General features: G+C 34.1%; 1 protein-coding gene across 3 annotated transcripts in view; it reads left to right on the top strand.

Annotated features, from left to right (window-relative positions):
* The window catches only part of LOC140439982 (receptor expression-enhancing protein 1-like), a 105,210-nt gene that overhangs the window by 53,784 nt on the left and 37,644 nt on the right, over positions 1 to 13,782 (top strand). For all 3 annotated transcript variants that reach the window (XM_072530202.1, XM_072530203.1, XM_072530204.1), the window contains exons 3-5: positions 2,665 to 2,741; positions 2,933 to 3,053; positions 5,279 to 5,380. In XM_072530202.1, coding sequence (XP_072386303.1) covers positions 2,665 to 2,741; positions 2,933 to 3,053; positions 5,279 to 5,380 — 300 coding nt within the window. The remainder of the gene's footprint in view (positions 1 to 2,664; positions 2,742 to 2,932; positions 3,054 to 5,278; positions 5,381 to 13,782) is intronic.

The following is a 13,782-nucleotide window of genomic DNA, read 5'->3' as shown; positions in this document are numbered from 1 at the left end:
CCCTTGGGGGATAGTCTATCCCTTTGATTATTTGCATCCTCTACTCTTGGTTTGATCTGGTAGCTACTGTCACCAGGGACCGTTGGCCCGCCGGCAATTAAGGGCTATTTCTTAGCCTGGTTCATGTCATATTTACGCTAGGTACGCATTTATTTAAGATAGGTTGGGGACCTGGCCTCTCACTCAGTAGCTAGCGCAAGACAGGCGCCGCTCCCTGTAGCAGCCTGTCTTCTACTGTGATCGTAGAGGAGTGCGACATGCTACTGTAAAGAAATAAATCTACATAAGTATTTTAAAAACATCGGTAATATACTCAGTGACATTAGAAGTGTTACACCCACAAGGAATAATTTCTTAAACTTAATTTTTTGTCAACAGAATGACTATATTTAAAACATGCTATGATAACAATATGCTATGATATGCTGATGATACCGTCTTAATAGCAAGCAACGCACAAGAACTACAAAATATAATAAATCCGGTAGTTCACCACAGCGAAATGTTCGGTTTACATCTAAACGTTTCCAAAACTAAAACTTTAGTATTTTCAAAGACACCAATAAACGTACAGGTGTATGCCAAGGGTCAAATAATAGAACAGGTAAATTCCATAAAATATTTGGGAACAAATATAAATAGTCAATGTAATCCAAAAAAAGAAATCCTGTCAAGAATCGAACAAGCAAGGAAAACATTCATGAGGATTAAAACATTTTTTACAAGATCAGACCTTAGTCTACAGCTTAGAATCCGAATGATCAGATGTTACGTTTTTTCTGTCTTACTGTATGGCTGTGAAAGTTGGACAATGGACTCTGAAGTAGAAAAAAGAATAGATGCCTTTGAGATGTATATATACAGACGAATGTTGAGGATTCCATGGGTACAAAGAGTTACTAATGTTGAGGTACTTCGTCGCATGTGTAAACAAAAAGAATTACTAAGAATAATCAAAGAGAGGAAAATGCAATACATGGGTCATGTGCTGAGAGGCGAAAGATATAAATTTATTCAAGTTATACTGGAAGGAAAAGTACAGGGCAAAAGATCAGTAGGAAGACGCCAGAACTCGTGGCTGAAAGACCTGAGGAGATGGTTCGATCGCTCATCCGCAGAGATCTTTCGCGCAGCACTTTTCCAAAACTACAATTGCCATTTGGATCGCCAACCTTCGAAAGGAGACGGCGCAACGAAGATGATAACAATACCAATGGTTTATCTTTAAATTTTTTTGTGAAGAGACCGATTTGTGAAAACCGGTTCGTATAGAAATTTTTAGTTATTATTGCTTAGTCTAATTGTATTCAGTCTAAGAAAATGCCTCGAGTTCGAAGACACAAAAATTACCACCATGTTAGCGATTTTGACAGGGGTAAAATTACTGCGTATAGAGATATGGGTTTGTCGTATCGCGAAATTGACCGTCGTGTTAATTGTACGGCAATGACGGTTATGCGTGCCTGTCGTGTGTGGACAAACGAAGGTAGAGGAATACGAAGAAGACCAACTGGTCAACCAAGGCGTACCACAGAGCGTCAAGATAGGCGCTTTAGATTACTGGTTCTGCGAGACCGTTTTGCCTCAACCCGTCAAGTTGCTGACCAATGGTTTGGAGTAGTAAGTAAACCTGTTAGTATAAGTACAATATACTGTCGCATTCGAGCCTTTGGACTGGGTTCATTCCGCCCACAACTAGTGCTTCCTTTGCTGCGGACTGCGGACCACTGTCATCAACCTTTGAATTGGTGCAGAAAATGGCAGAATTGGGTGTCAGAATGGCGTAATGTATCATTCAGCGATGAATCACGATTCTGTTTAGGAATGCATGATGGTCGTAGGAGGGTAAGACGCCGCTGTGGATAGCGACGAGATATCGGGTTTGCTGTTGAGTGCGCGTTATGTTGATGACATCTTTACAAACCACTTAACTGCCTTATCTCGACGGTCGTCGAGACATCCTGTTTCAGCACGACAACGTGCGCCCCAATATTGCTCGTCAAACGATGGACTTTCTCCAAGAAGCTGGCATTAATGTTTTGCGTGGCCGCCCCGTGCTCCGGATTTAAACCCTATAGAACATGTATGGGATATGATGGGGCGGAGACTGTCCATTTTGCCCATCCTCCACAGACTCTGGCACAGTTAATGCATGAAGTTTAAGTTGCTTGGAACGAGGTGCCACAAGCAGACATCGATCATCTCATTTTGTCAATTCCTAGACGTATACAGGAGTGTATTCAGCTAAGGAGTCGCCAAACACATTATTTTTTTTTATTACTTGTTAATAAAAATTCTTGACAACGTTATCGTTTCATTTTTGATGTAAATATACCGTGTTGCCAAAAAATTAAGTTCAAAAAACTATTCCTTTTGGGTGTAACACTTCTAATGTCACTGAATATATTAAAATGACAAAACAAAATGTGCAAAAACATTTATTATAAAAGTCTAGATACTATTTGGTAAATAGCATCTAAATTAGATGTTATTAACCTTTAAAATATAAATACTATTATCAGTTTTTGTACAGTTTTGATAATAAACCATTGAAATGGTTATTTTCACAAAAATTATAATTGATCAGATGTGTATCACTAATTGCTTTTTTTTAAATAATAAAATATTTTACATGGATTTGAATATCTGTTTATATATTTTTAGGTAAAATGGATGATGTACTGGATAGTTTTTGCTCTTTTTACTTGCGTAGAAACATTTACAGACGTCTTTTTCAGTTGGTGAGTAAAAGATCAAAAGATAAATTTATTATTCTCGTTATTATTATTGCATTTTTTTTTTAAATAGCATGTATTTTACTTTTGTACCATGTGTGGGATAAAAATTTTCATTTGTCTTATCTTCTAAGTCTTTACCTTAACCAGAATAAGTACAAATGGATACTATATCAAATGAAAATATTCTGTTTTAGGTTTCCATTTTATTATGAAGTAAAAATTATTCTAGTCATCTGGCTTTTGTCTCCAGCTACAAAAGGATCCAGTATTTTATATAGAAAATTTGTACATCCTACACTCAGTTCTAGAGAACAGGTAAGGCATTTTATGTTTGATGTTGTTTTTTATATTGACAAAGAACTAATGACTTAAAGACTTACTATTGCAGAAACTAGCGTAAAAGACTGTAGTAGTATTTAATCAGGCATAATTTTGAAAATAATGGGAGACTTTAATGCCAAAGTCGGAAGAGGGAAAGGTATTTTTTCTCCCTCCATCGGTAAAGAGAATTTACACGCAGTCTCAAATGACAACGGATTGAGACTCATAAACTGTGCTATGATTAAGAATATGGTAATAGGTGGGACACGATTTCCCCACAAAGATATACATAAGGGAACTTGGAAATCTCCTGATAATAAAACGAATAGCCAAAGAGATCATATATAGTCATCGATGCAAGGCACTGTTCCAACCTCTAGATGTTAGGTCTTTTAGAGGAGCAAACATAGATAGTGATCACTATTTGATTAAGACAACGTTTAAAGAAAGAATGTCTAATCAAAAAAATGAGATCAGAAAAAGGAGAAAAAATAAATAAATATTCACATACTAAAAGATCCGAATGTAGCAAATGTATATAGAGAGCAAACAGAAGATAAAGTAAAGACAGAAAACGTAGAAGAAGAAGAAGCATTCTCAGCTGATTCCATTTCCAGCCGGTATTGATTAAGTTCCTCGTTTATATTCGTTTGAGTTTGGTTTGCTGTATATATGTTTATTGATCTGGAAACAAATGTTAAAAAGGCAAAATGGATGTCATAATTATCATCATGGTAGAATAGTAAATGAGCAGTGAAGTGAATGGTTCTTATGTTCAATTGAAGGCAGACGTTACTGAAAGTTAGTTTAGAGGTTATTTTTGAAAGAGCTACAATTTCAACAGGTGATATATCGCTGTAGTTAGATATTATTTTATATGGGATTAAACTCCAATTGATTATAATTAGAATTACATTTTACATTTGCTTTGACCTTTCGATTTTCAATCGGGAAAGCGTTTTCAAGAAAATTTTGAAATAAAAATTGTATTACCTGTAAATGCTTATAATTGGCAGCGGAAGTAAGGCAATTGGCAAATAATTTAGACAACTGACTTACTTGTCTAAATCTTATGGACATTAGCCATGTTTTTAAGTGAAATTCTGAGAGATGCTTTACCTTAGGATTTATGTCAAATTCTGTGCTTTTCGTAGTTAATTATAAATGATGTGTCTCTGACCGGCTATTAACTTGTTAATGTTGCTCTCCTGTGTGTTGTTGGGTTTGGTTTTGGAAAGAATAGATCTCAGTGTGTTGGTTGTTTTAAATGTTGTTTTGGTGTTGTATATCTATTATTTTTAATTTTTCTAATTAGCCTTTTACATAAGGTATTGTTGTTCTATTAAAATCCCTTTTTGTGAGCATTTCTGGATGTTTTGTTGTTTCCTTTCTTCAATATTATGAAACCCCTTGTTTATAAACCAGAATGGATAATCAATTTTTGTTAAAATCTTTGTTAGCAAGTTTTTTTCCTGAAATGCATTTTTTTGCATGTGTTTTGGGCTGTATCATATAATGTTTTGATAATTCCCTTTTTGATATTTATGTTGTGGAATGGTAGTGAGTTGTTGTTTTTCTTTTCCAAATGATGTCCATCACAGTAGTTATTAATTATTATCCCCAAATTCTTCCATGAATATAACTGCTATAATGTTTAACTGTGAGAAACTTTAAATCCACTACTTAAGTGTTAATATAAATGAGCATGAGTCGTATATTAAAAATAGACTTTTTAAAAATCGGATGCATCAATAGTCATGAAAGAAACAGACAGCAAAATAGAATATAGCAGGTTCTGGTTACCAATATTGAAAGAAGAATTTAGCAATAATAATATACCAACACTACCAAGTTCATAGTACGTCAAAGATATATCACCTATCATTAACTACAACAAACACAGAAAGATCATAATTAGGTATCAATCCGAGGGTAAATCTCTCACAATTTAACTTCAAAACATGGCTAATGCCTAAAAATCAAGGCTAAGTATATAAATTATTAAATTGGTATTACCATATACCGTCAAACATCAACATTTACAGGTTAAGATCATTCCTAATGTTATTTAAAAAAATGTTTGAAACATTTTTTTCCAGAACGTTTGAAGAATCCTTTTTATATATCTGGTGGGTTTACACACATCTAATCACTACAAGACGCTTTAAAATTTCATGACATTAATGATTTACTCTTCTAATAATGTTATTTAATTTTAGGAAATTGATGAATACATTAGTAAAGCTAAAGAACAAAGTTACAAGCAAGTTTTAGATATTGGATCGAAAGGAGTTTCCGCTCTTATGCAAACCGCCATTAAGGTAAGTTCTATGTCAGCATGCATGCTCGATAACAGTGTTTATGCTCTTTTGCTTTTCTATTCTTTTTTTTTTTTCGATTGGAACCAAAATTAGATTTTTTTGTAGTTTTGATGCAATGCTTTGAATAGAAGGACGTTGTTGAGTTTAGCACTATATTTAGCTGTAAACTATTTTCTGTAAAATAGTGTATAGCGCCACTTCAGCTTATCAGATGTAAATGTCAATCAGATATAAATCACAATATGATGTACCTGCGTGTGACATTTTATTGCACAACTAGATAGTCCATAGTATTTCCAAACTATTTAGCAATTTTGTGGGCAATTCGTTATTCAATTTTAAGACTAAAAGTTCCTATAAACTTGTATCATGAGTTTTGCTGTTATTGAGATGCAAGGTGTTGAAATTTTTATAATAAACTCACTTTCAGTGTACCTAAACTATTGGTACCTACAAAGTAATCCAAAATTAAAAAAAGAACTTTTATTCAAAGTGGTCTTAAATTCTGACAACTACTTATTTATTAATGGGTCAAACCTATTTTCCGATGTCAATTATGTCAGTTTTAACTGATACAAATGGCTAATATTCATTCTTTACATGAATTAGCCAATGGTAATACCTGGGATGCTAGACGTATCCAACCTTATCCAGATTCTTAAATTACCGAGGCCTACAATGAAAAAAACTTTTTTACTAAGAATAACTTAATCTTATTCGTTTTACTTAATCGATGCCTTTAGAAGAACTAAACAGCTTTTATACAGTTAAAATTTAATTAAAAAATAAGTGTAATGGATTTAGGATGACATTGTAGCATTGATGATATATGTAAACTTCTTGTATAATTGTAAAAACTCTGTTTGCAGTTTTTTTATATATGTGGTGAGTTTTTGATTAACACACCAGTGAAAATTTATCTACCATATTTTGGAACTAAAGTTGATAATCAGGATATATCTTGGGCGCCGCACAAGGTTTGTTATGTATCCTCATAAAACAAAAAGGTAATAAGCTACCCCAATCTTCTGAACAAGGTAGGTAGGTTAAATGAACAAGATGAGGAGTTATAATGTTTTACAAACAATGTAGCGCCTATATTGTTTAGTCAGATCGATCTTAACGACTTAGTTAGGGATCTTGGCTTAACGAAAGAAAATGGTGAATTGCTTGGATCAAGACTAAAAGAAAAGAACTTGTTGGCGGTTGGAACCAGCATTTATGTGTATAAGAAGATAGATTAGCAATTTTCCAAATTTTTTTTAACAATGGGGTGATTTTATGCACTGCCCAGACATTCCCGTTCTGATGAATGAGTTTAGTATTAAATACAAACAGGATTAATGGAGTCTGTTTATTGATCCATCTAAAACCAGTTTAATGAGAGTTGTAACGTGCGTGCAACCCGGTGATTTCTGTATTTCCATATTTCTTGCATGAATGAGACAGTAGGGCTATGGATCAATATCGGTGCGGAAAGAACTGGCCTGTGAGGGAGTCTTTAAAACCTGACAAGAACATTTTACTCGAAAACCTTGTAGATTCGAAAGATGTACTCCTTTAAATTTATAGTTAGGCCTCATAACACAGTTTATAAAGGCTTTGCTTAAAGATGGACCATGTTTCAAGTGTTTCTGACAAGTTACCCCGCCTTCGAAAGTTATACTAAAAGACCTTTGTCACAGCTGTCATTAGAAAAATGATGTGATGTTTGACGTTATAATGACGTTGACAATGACCTTAAATGAGAAAGAAGCATGGGTATCATTAAGAAAGTTGTAAAGTTCTTGGCAAATAAAAGAGCCTCAGAATAGAAAGCATAAACCAATGCCAACTGATTAGTGAAACCTGTATTACCACATTATATCACTGTTTTAAGTAGCCTACTGTAAATAGTTGCAGCTTTTAATTATTCATCATATACCTCATAGAGGTTTTATACTATATAATAAAAAGCAGATTGCTCAAAAACTATAGGTAATACAAAAAACCTAAGGCCAGATTTGGATTCAGCACTTAAGAATTTATAAAAAATTGGCAAAACCCTTTCAGCGCCGGTGACGCGTACGCGCGTCCAAATATGACTATAGATTAGTGCCATCGACGCGTAAGCGCGCTTTGTGTATATTATATATTCAAACGAAATTATTTCTGTCGGCAATGGACCTAAAGTTTTTTAATTTTGTGGGCACCTCAGTAAAGGTTAAAATTATATAATTTCGTGCTTGGTTTTAGTTCATGAAGTTTGGCATCTAATATTTACATAGCTATACAATACTGCTTTTTCAACTTTATATAACTATTTTTGGGAATGTTAATTTATATTTAAGATGTAAAAACGAAATAAACTAATGATTTCGGGGATTACCCTAATGAACAAAAGAAGTAGGTAATGTGTTTTTCGGGGAATACCCTAATTTTTAGGTATTTACCGAATGCTGTTATTGGAAATAGTTATCATTTTACGTTGATCGTCTGTGCATATAAGCAGTGATTATTTGTAAAATTAAATTAAAAAATGTCAGGTAAAGATGAAAATCCCAGTTGCTCGGGCGTAAAAAGGAAATGGGAATGGAAAAAAAAACCATTGACAGAAGAGGAACTACTTCGTATTTTAGACGAAAATACTGATAATGATGATGATTTTGATGCATCCAGTGATGATAATTATGTAGTAGATGAAAGTGATGACGATGATGTGGTACCAGATATTGTGTCAAGGGTAAGTATGTTTTAAAAAATTTATTCAACGCTTCTCACTAGAGGTATTGATTTTAGGATATAAATACCTCTGTTGCAAATAATGATGGAACAGATATTTGGGAGGAAATTCCTAATTCGATGAAGCAGTTTCATTTTACAAAAATACAACAACTGCTAGTTCCTCTTCCTGGTGAAAGACCTATTGATTATTATAGCATGTTATTGACGAATGAATTTTTACAATATATATGCGACCAAACTAATACGAATGCTGAAAATATATTTTTGAAAACCGGATTTCAGGAACATTCTCGAATAATCCAATGGAAACCTATTACACCCAACGAATTACGTATATTTGTGGGAATATTATGTCATATGGGTGTAGTTAAAATGCCCAGATTTCAAGATTATTGGAAAAAGAACGACCCTTGTTTACCACACCAATTATCTCCTCCCACATGAGCAGAAACAGATTTCTGCTTATATTGCGATGTCTACATTTCGTACAAGAACCATCAGATAATGAACCAATACCTGATGACAGGATTTATAAGGTCAGGACTTTAATTAATTTTTTTAATGAAAGAATGAGCACACTGTATTATCCAGGACGGGACTTGAGCTTGGACGAATCAATGATTCTACATCGTGGGCGTTTGAATTTCAGACAATACATTAAGAATAAAAAACATAAATACGGAATTAAACTTTATAATGATGACAGAACCTACCGGTCTTGTTTTAAACTTTATGGTATATACAGGAATGTACGACGATGCTGGCGGCAAAGGTCACACCGAAAAAGTTGTTTTTAAACTATTAGAGGGAAAATTAGGCGTTGGTCATTGTGTTTACATGGATAATTATTACAACAGTTATACTCTGGCCAAAAAGTTGCTCGATGAAAGAACTCATTGTACCGGAACATTGCGAATGAGTAGAAAAGATATTCCAACAGATGTAAAAAATGATGCACTTCAGAAATCAGAAAGTATTGCAAGATATCGAAGCGGCATTTTAGTAGGTAAATGGAAAGATAAACGAGATATTTACTATATATCAACAGAAGTGCAACATGAAATGCAAGAAGTTGTGACAAGAAGAGGTAAAAAGGTTTTTAAGCCGAACGCAATTGTCAGATACAATGACAATATGGGGGGTATAGATCGACAAGATCAAATGCTTGCTTATTACCCCTTTCAAAAAAAGACGGTTAGATGGCCAAACAAAATTTTTTTCCAGATCATACAAATGATGATGGTGAATTCTCATATTTGGTATAAAAAATATACGGGAAGAAGAGTTGGGCTGTATGAATTTCGTTTGTCTGTTATTAGAGATATGTTGTTTCCAAATGGAGTTTCTAGCGTTGCATCATCTCTTCCAGAAAATCAAAATCATATTGTGGAGAAACGTGAAGTCAAGAACAAAAAAAGTGGTATCATGAGAAAAAAGTGTAGAAAGTGTTACGAGCGTGGTGTACGCAAGGATACAATTTATGAATGTAATTCTTGTCCAGCCAAAGCAGGCTTTTGTTTAGACTGTTGTAGAATAACTCATCTTTAAAAATGTTGAAAGATTTTGTAGTTTCCAATATTTTGCCTAAATTTTTATTTTGTTTTTTCTCTAAGTAATAAACACTTTTTGCATTAAACTTTTTTTTATTAATTTCCGTCTTTATTCCAAAACTATCACTTTTACTCTTACTACATTTACAGACGCTCTACCGCGTCATGAAGCATGTATGAGTGTATACTATACTGCAGTGCCCACGACGCGCTAGTGCGTCTGATTTTTTCTAAATTTCAACAGTGGAAAATTTTATGTCTCGACGTATAATTAACTATTTTTTTATGTAGTTCAACTGATATAATTGGGTTAAAGAAAATTTTATATACTGGCATCACGTTGCTGCTTGGAAATATTAAAGAGGAGCTGAAAGGGTAAACTAAGTTGTAAAAAAAAATTGTTGGACTAGGCAGTACCAGTAGACAGCAGAATTTTGCTTAATTTTTGATTTTTTAATTCTAATTGAGTTTATATTGCATGAATCTTTCAGACAAAAACCAAAAAATAAAATTGAAACTTCACTGAGTATATTTCTACCAAAGCGTCAGCATTGAACATTATTTTTAGATCTTTACAGATAACGTGATAATAGTTTAATGCAGTGTTGACCCCTATAACCGACAAATCTATGGTATATTACTGGCTTAACAAGCTGGAGGGCCCGGGTTCGTATCTCGGCACCGACAAAATTTTCAATTTCTAATTTAACTGAGCTTCCACTTTGCTTCGGAGGGCACGTAAAGCCGTCGGTCATGTCTACGAAAGTAGTCGTTAAGTCATGTTAGGGGCGCTTGCGCGACCCGAAAACCCTAACACTAGACCTTAGCCAGAAGGTTACACAAACTTTACTTCTTTTTACCGACAAAACTACTACTATTTATCTCAAGAATATTTTAAAACGACCCTCAAAACTTGTGTTTTTAAATTTCAAGTGAAATCACTGATAACTATTTCGTACTTTGAGTATAGTTTGTTTGTTTTCACGGTAAAAATTAAAGGACTTATTGTATCTATTCTCTCTTTCTCCCTCTCTCTCTCTCCCTCTCTCTCTCTCTCTCTCTCTCTCTCTATATATATATATATATATATATATATATATATATATATATTAAATATTTGCGTTGAGCTTTCAACATCCTCTTTGATGGTGATGTACCGTCGATGGTGACGTGGTTTGGGTAAAGGTTAGCGGCGTGGGGGTTAGCATGGGTTTTGGCGCGAACATTTCTGATTTTAGGATTTTTATTGGCGGGTTTAGAGGACGATATTTTTTTATGAGAGGTCTCCGTGTCGAAGGTAGCCCTATGCCGTCATCTCTTTTATTGAGACCATTTGGCCTATTTCAATTTCTATGGCTTCTCGGATAATTCTTGGTTTATAGAAGCGAATGGGAGTTATGGTTCTGGAAGTTTCAAAATTAATTTTGTGACCTGTATGAAGATGGTGTTGACTTAGAGCTGAAATTGAGTCGGAATTGCGAACAGAAATGGAATGTTTATAAATCCTATTTTGGATTCTACGATTTGTTTGGCCTATATAGAATCAGGGGCGCCTGCACAGAGAATTTCATAAACCCCGTGCTGTTCATTTGGAATTTTGTGTTTGATTAATCGAACAAGAGATGAAAGTTTTTGTTGGTGGGGGGTAAAATATTGTCTTTATTCCTCTTGATTTAAGAAAGAATTTTGTCGATTTTGTCTGAGATTGAATGGAACGGATTATGTCTATGGATGCTCCTATTGATGTGATTTTCGCGGTAGCCGTTTTGGATGAGGGCTTGTTTTAACTCAGCGGGTCTATTTGCATTATCGCAAAGGCGTATTGCTCTGGAGACAAGAATATTAATGACTGAATTAATTTGTGAAGGTGGATAATGAGAGTTGTCATGCAAGTAACGATTGGTATGGGTGGGTTTTTGATAAACACAGTGATGAAAATCTTGGGATTGGTTTTTCTTTATAACGTCGGGAAACGGTAGGGATGAATCAATTTCCACCTCCATCGTGAACTGCATACTAGAATGTATACCACTCAGATGGGTTTGAAAAGACTCCAAAGCATCCGCGCCATGGGGCCAAATGACGAATGTATCGTCAACATATCGGAACCAACATGTGGGTTTGAGCATTGATGTGGATAGTGCTCGGGTCTCGAAGTCTTCCATAAAGATATTGGTAATTACTGGAGATAGTGGGGAGCCCATTGGGGCACCATTTATTTGTCTGTAGAATTGATTTTGGAAGATGAACTAAGTATTGGACATCCAATGTTTAATGAGAGATGAGTGGTCTTGCTGGAGACTGTATTTAATTTTGAGGATATTTAGAGTTTCGTCTATAGGAATGTACTATGTCTGAAAGGTAGTTTTTCAAAGTTTTGTCCCATTCACTTAGGCTATTAGGAGATATGAAGATTTTCGAAGAGATTTAAGTACTTACCAACTTTCAGTGCTTCTGCTACCTCCCAGGTAAGTTTTAATTCTGGAGATTTTTTGTCCCAGCATTGTTTTTCTTGTTTTTTATTGCCCTTGGTACCTCTCTTTGAGCTGTTTGGTATTCCTGTTTACTTTGATCCGTTTTTATGTTCAGAAATGTGTTGTATTTTTCACGTTTGATTTTTATTTTCTCTTCAATTTCTTTATCCCACATAAGGCTTTCTTTGTGCTGTCTTTTCATACTTGCCCAACGCTTCTTCTGCTGCACCCTTTAAACTTTCTTTTATATAGTTTCATTGGCCAGGGGTGCTCAAACTTGTAGTGTCCGCGATCTATCACAAAATATTTTAAAAACAAGCGATCGACTACCGACTACTACAACTAGACTGGAGCCCAGATACTAAAATACGTCGATTTCTGAAAATACTCATATTGTAAATGCTTATAAATTCAAAATATAATTAAGGCATCTAATCAAGCATCTAATACTAATAGTTGTAAAGTAATAATTTTCTTAAATCACTAATTTGTCTGTCACACAAGCCTGATGTGAGATATTTGTCCGTACTCATTTCATGTTTTAAATATTGCTATTTTACTTCTTTAACTTATAACATATACATATAACAGCATACGTTGTAAATTATCATCACTAAATCATCATAGCAGATTATTTTAAGTTGTTTTTTTCCCATTTGGTACCCTTTGTTTTTACTTTTTTTATTATTTCATCCATAATAAGATTAAACAATAGAGGGTGCAGTGAATCTCCCTGTCTTATCCCATTGCCAGCTTCAATTGGGTCAGTTAGTTCTTCTTTTACTTTCACTTTTATTGTGTTGTTTTAGTAGATATTTTCGATCGTTTTAATTATTCCTAAAGGTATCTATCTTGCGTACAATAGATGGATAACGTCCTTTAATTTGACCCGGTCAGATGCCTTCTTAAAGTCTACGAAACATAGATATGCCAGTTTGTTGTTGTTTATCATTAAATTCGATTAAGGAAATTCCCACAATTTATCGATACAAGGAGAATAAAATAAATAATAAATAATGCTCCGTCACCGCAGCTTGTTATACAATAAACAGACACTCTAGAACAATTGGTAACAAGCATGGAATATTTCGATCAGGACCTGAATAATTTTGAATTTTTTTGTGATAGACTCCAGAAGCTGTCGCGATCGTCTGTTTGGTCACCGTTGCTCTACACTATCAAAATTTTCATCATCATCAAACTTTGATCTATACTAAGATGAAAGATTTGAAAAATAAGATATTTGATTATGTTCCAGTTTATATGATAATTATAAATAGTATAATTTTTAAATTGGTAATTATTAGTTGAAATGATAATATTGTTTAGATTTTTAATGAGGCTTAAATTATTTTTTTCATTATCATCCTACTTTTACTTATTTTTGGTTCCATTCGATCACTGTACTAATTTGGTTAACATTAACATTTTTTTTTTTAATTTTCACGCTTTTTAGTCAATGACACAATTACCCGCAAACCTAGCATTCCCCTCCCTTGATCCCCCACAATCATCATACAGTAGAGACCAAGTAGACTCTGAAAAACACCTCAAAGCAAGTGATGATCTCGAAGACTACGAATTTTCTGAAGAAGAATACGTGGAGGAGAAGCCTTCGAAAAAGGGCAAAGAGAAGAAGAAGTCATCGAAGACC

This window comes from Diabrotica undecimpunctata, chromosome 4 (genome assembly GCF_040954645.1).
Source record: "Diabrotica undecimpunctata isolate CICGRU chromosome 4, icDiaUnde3, whole genome shotgun sequence".
In the NCBI taxonomy this organism is placed as follows: Eukaryota; Metazoa; Arthropoda; class Insecta; order Coleoptera; family Chrysomelidae; genus Diabrotica; species Diabrotica undecimpunctata.
This window is presented reverse-complemented; position numbering and strand designations above follow the sequence as displayed.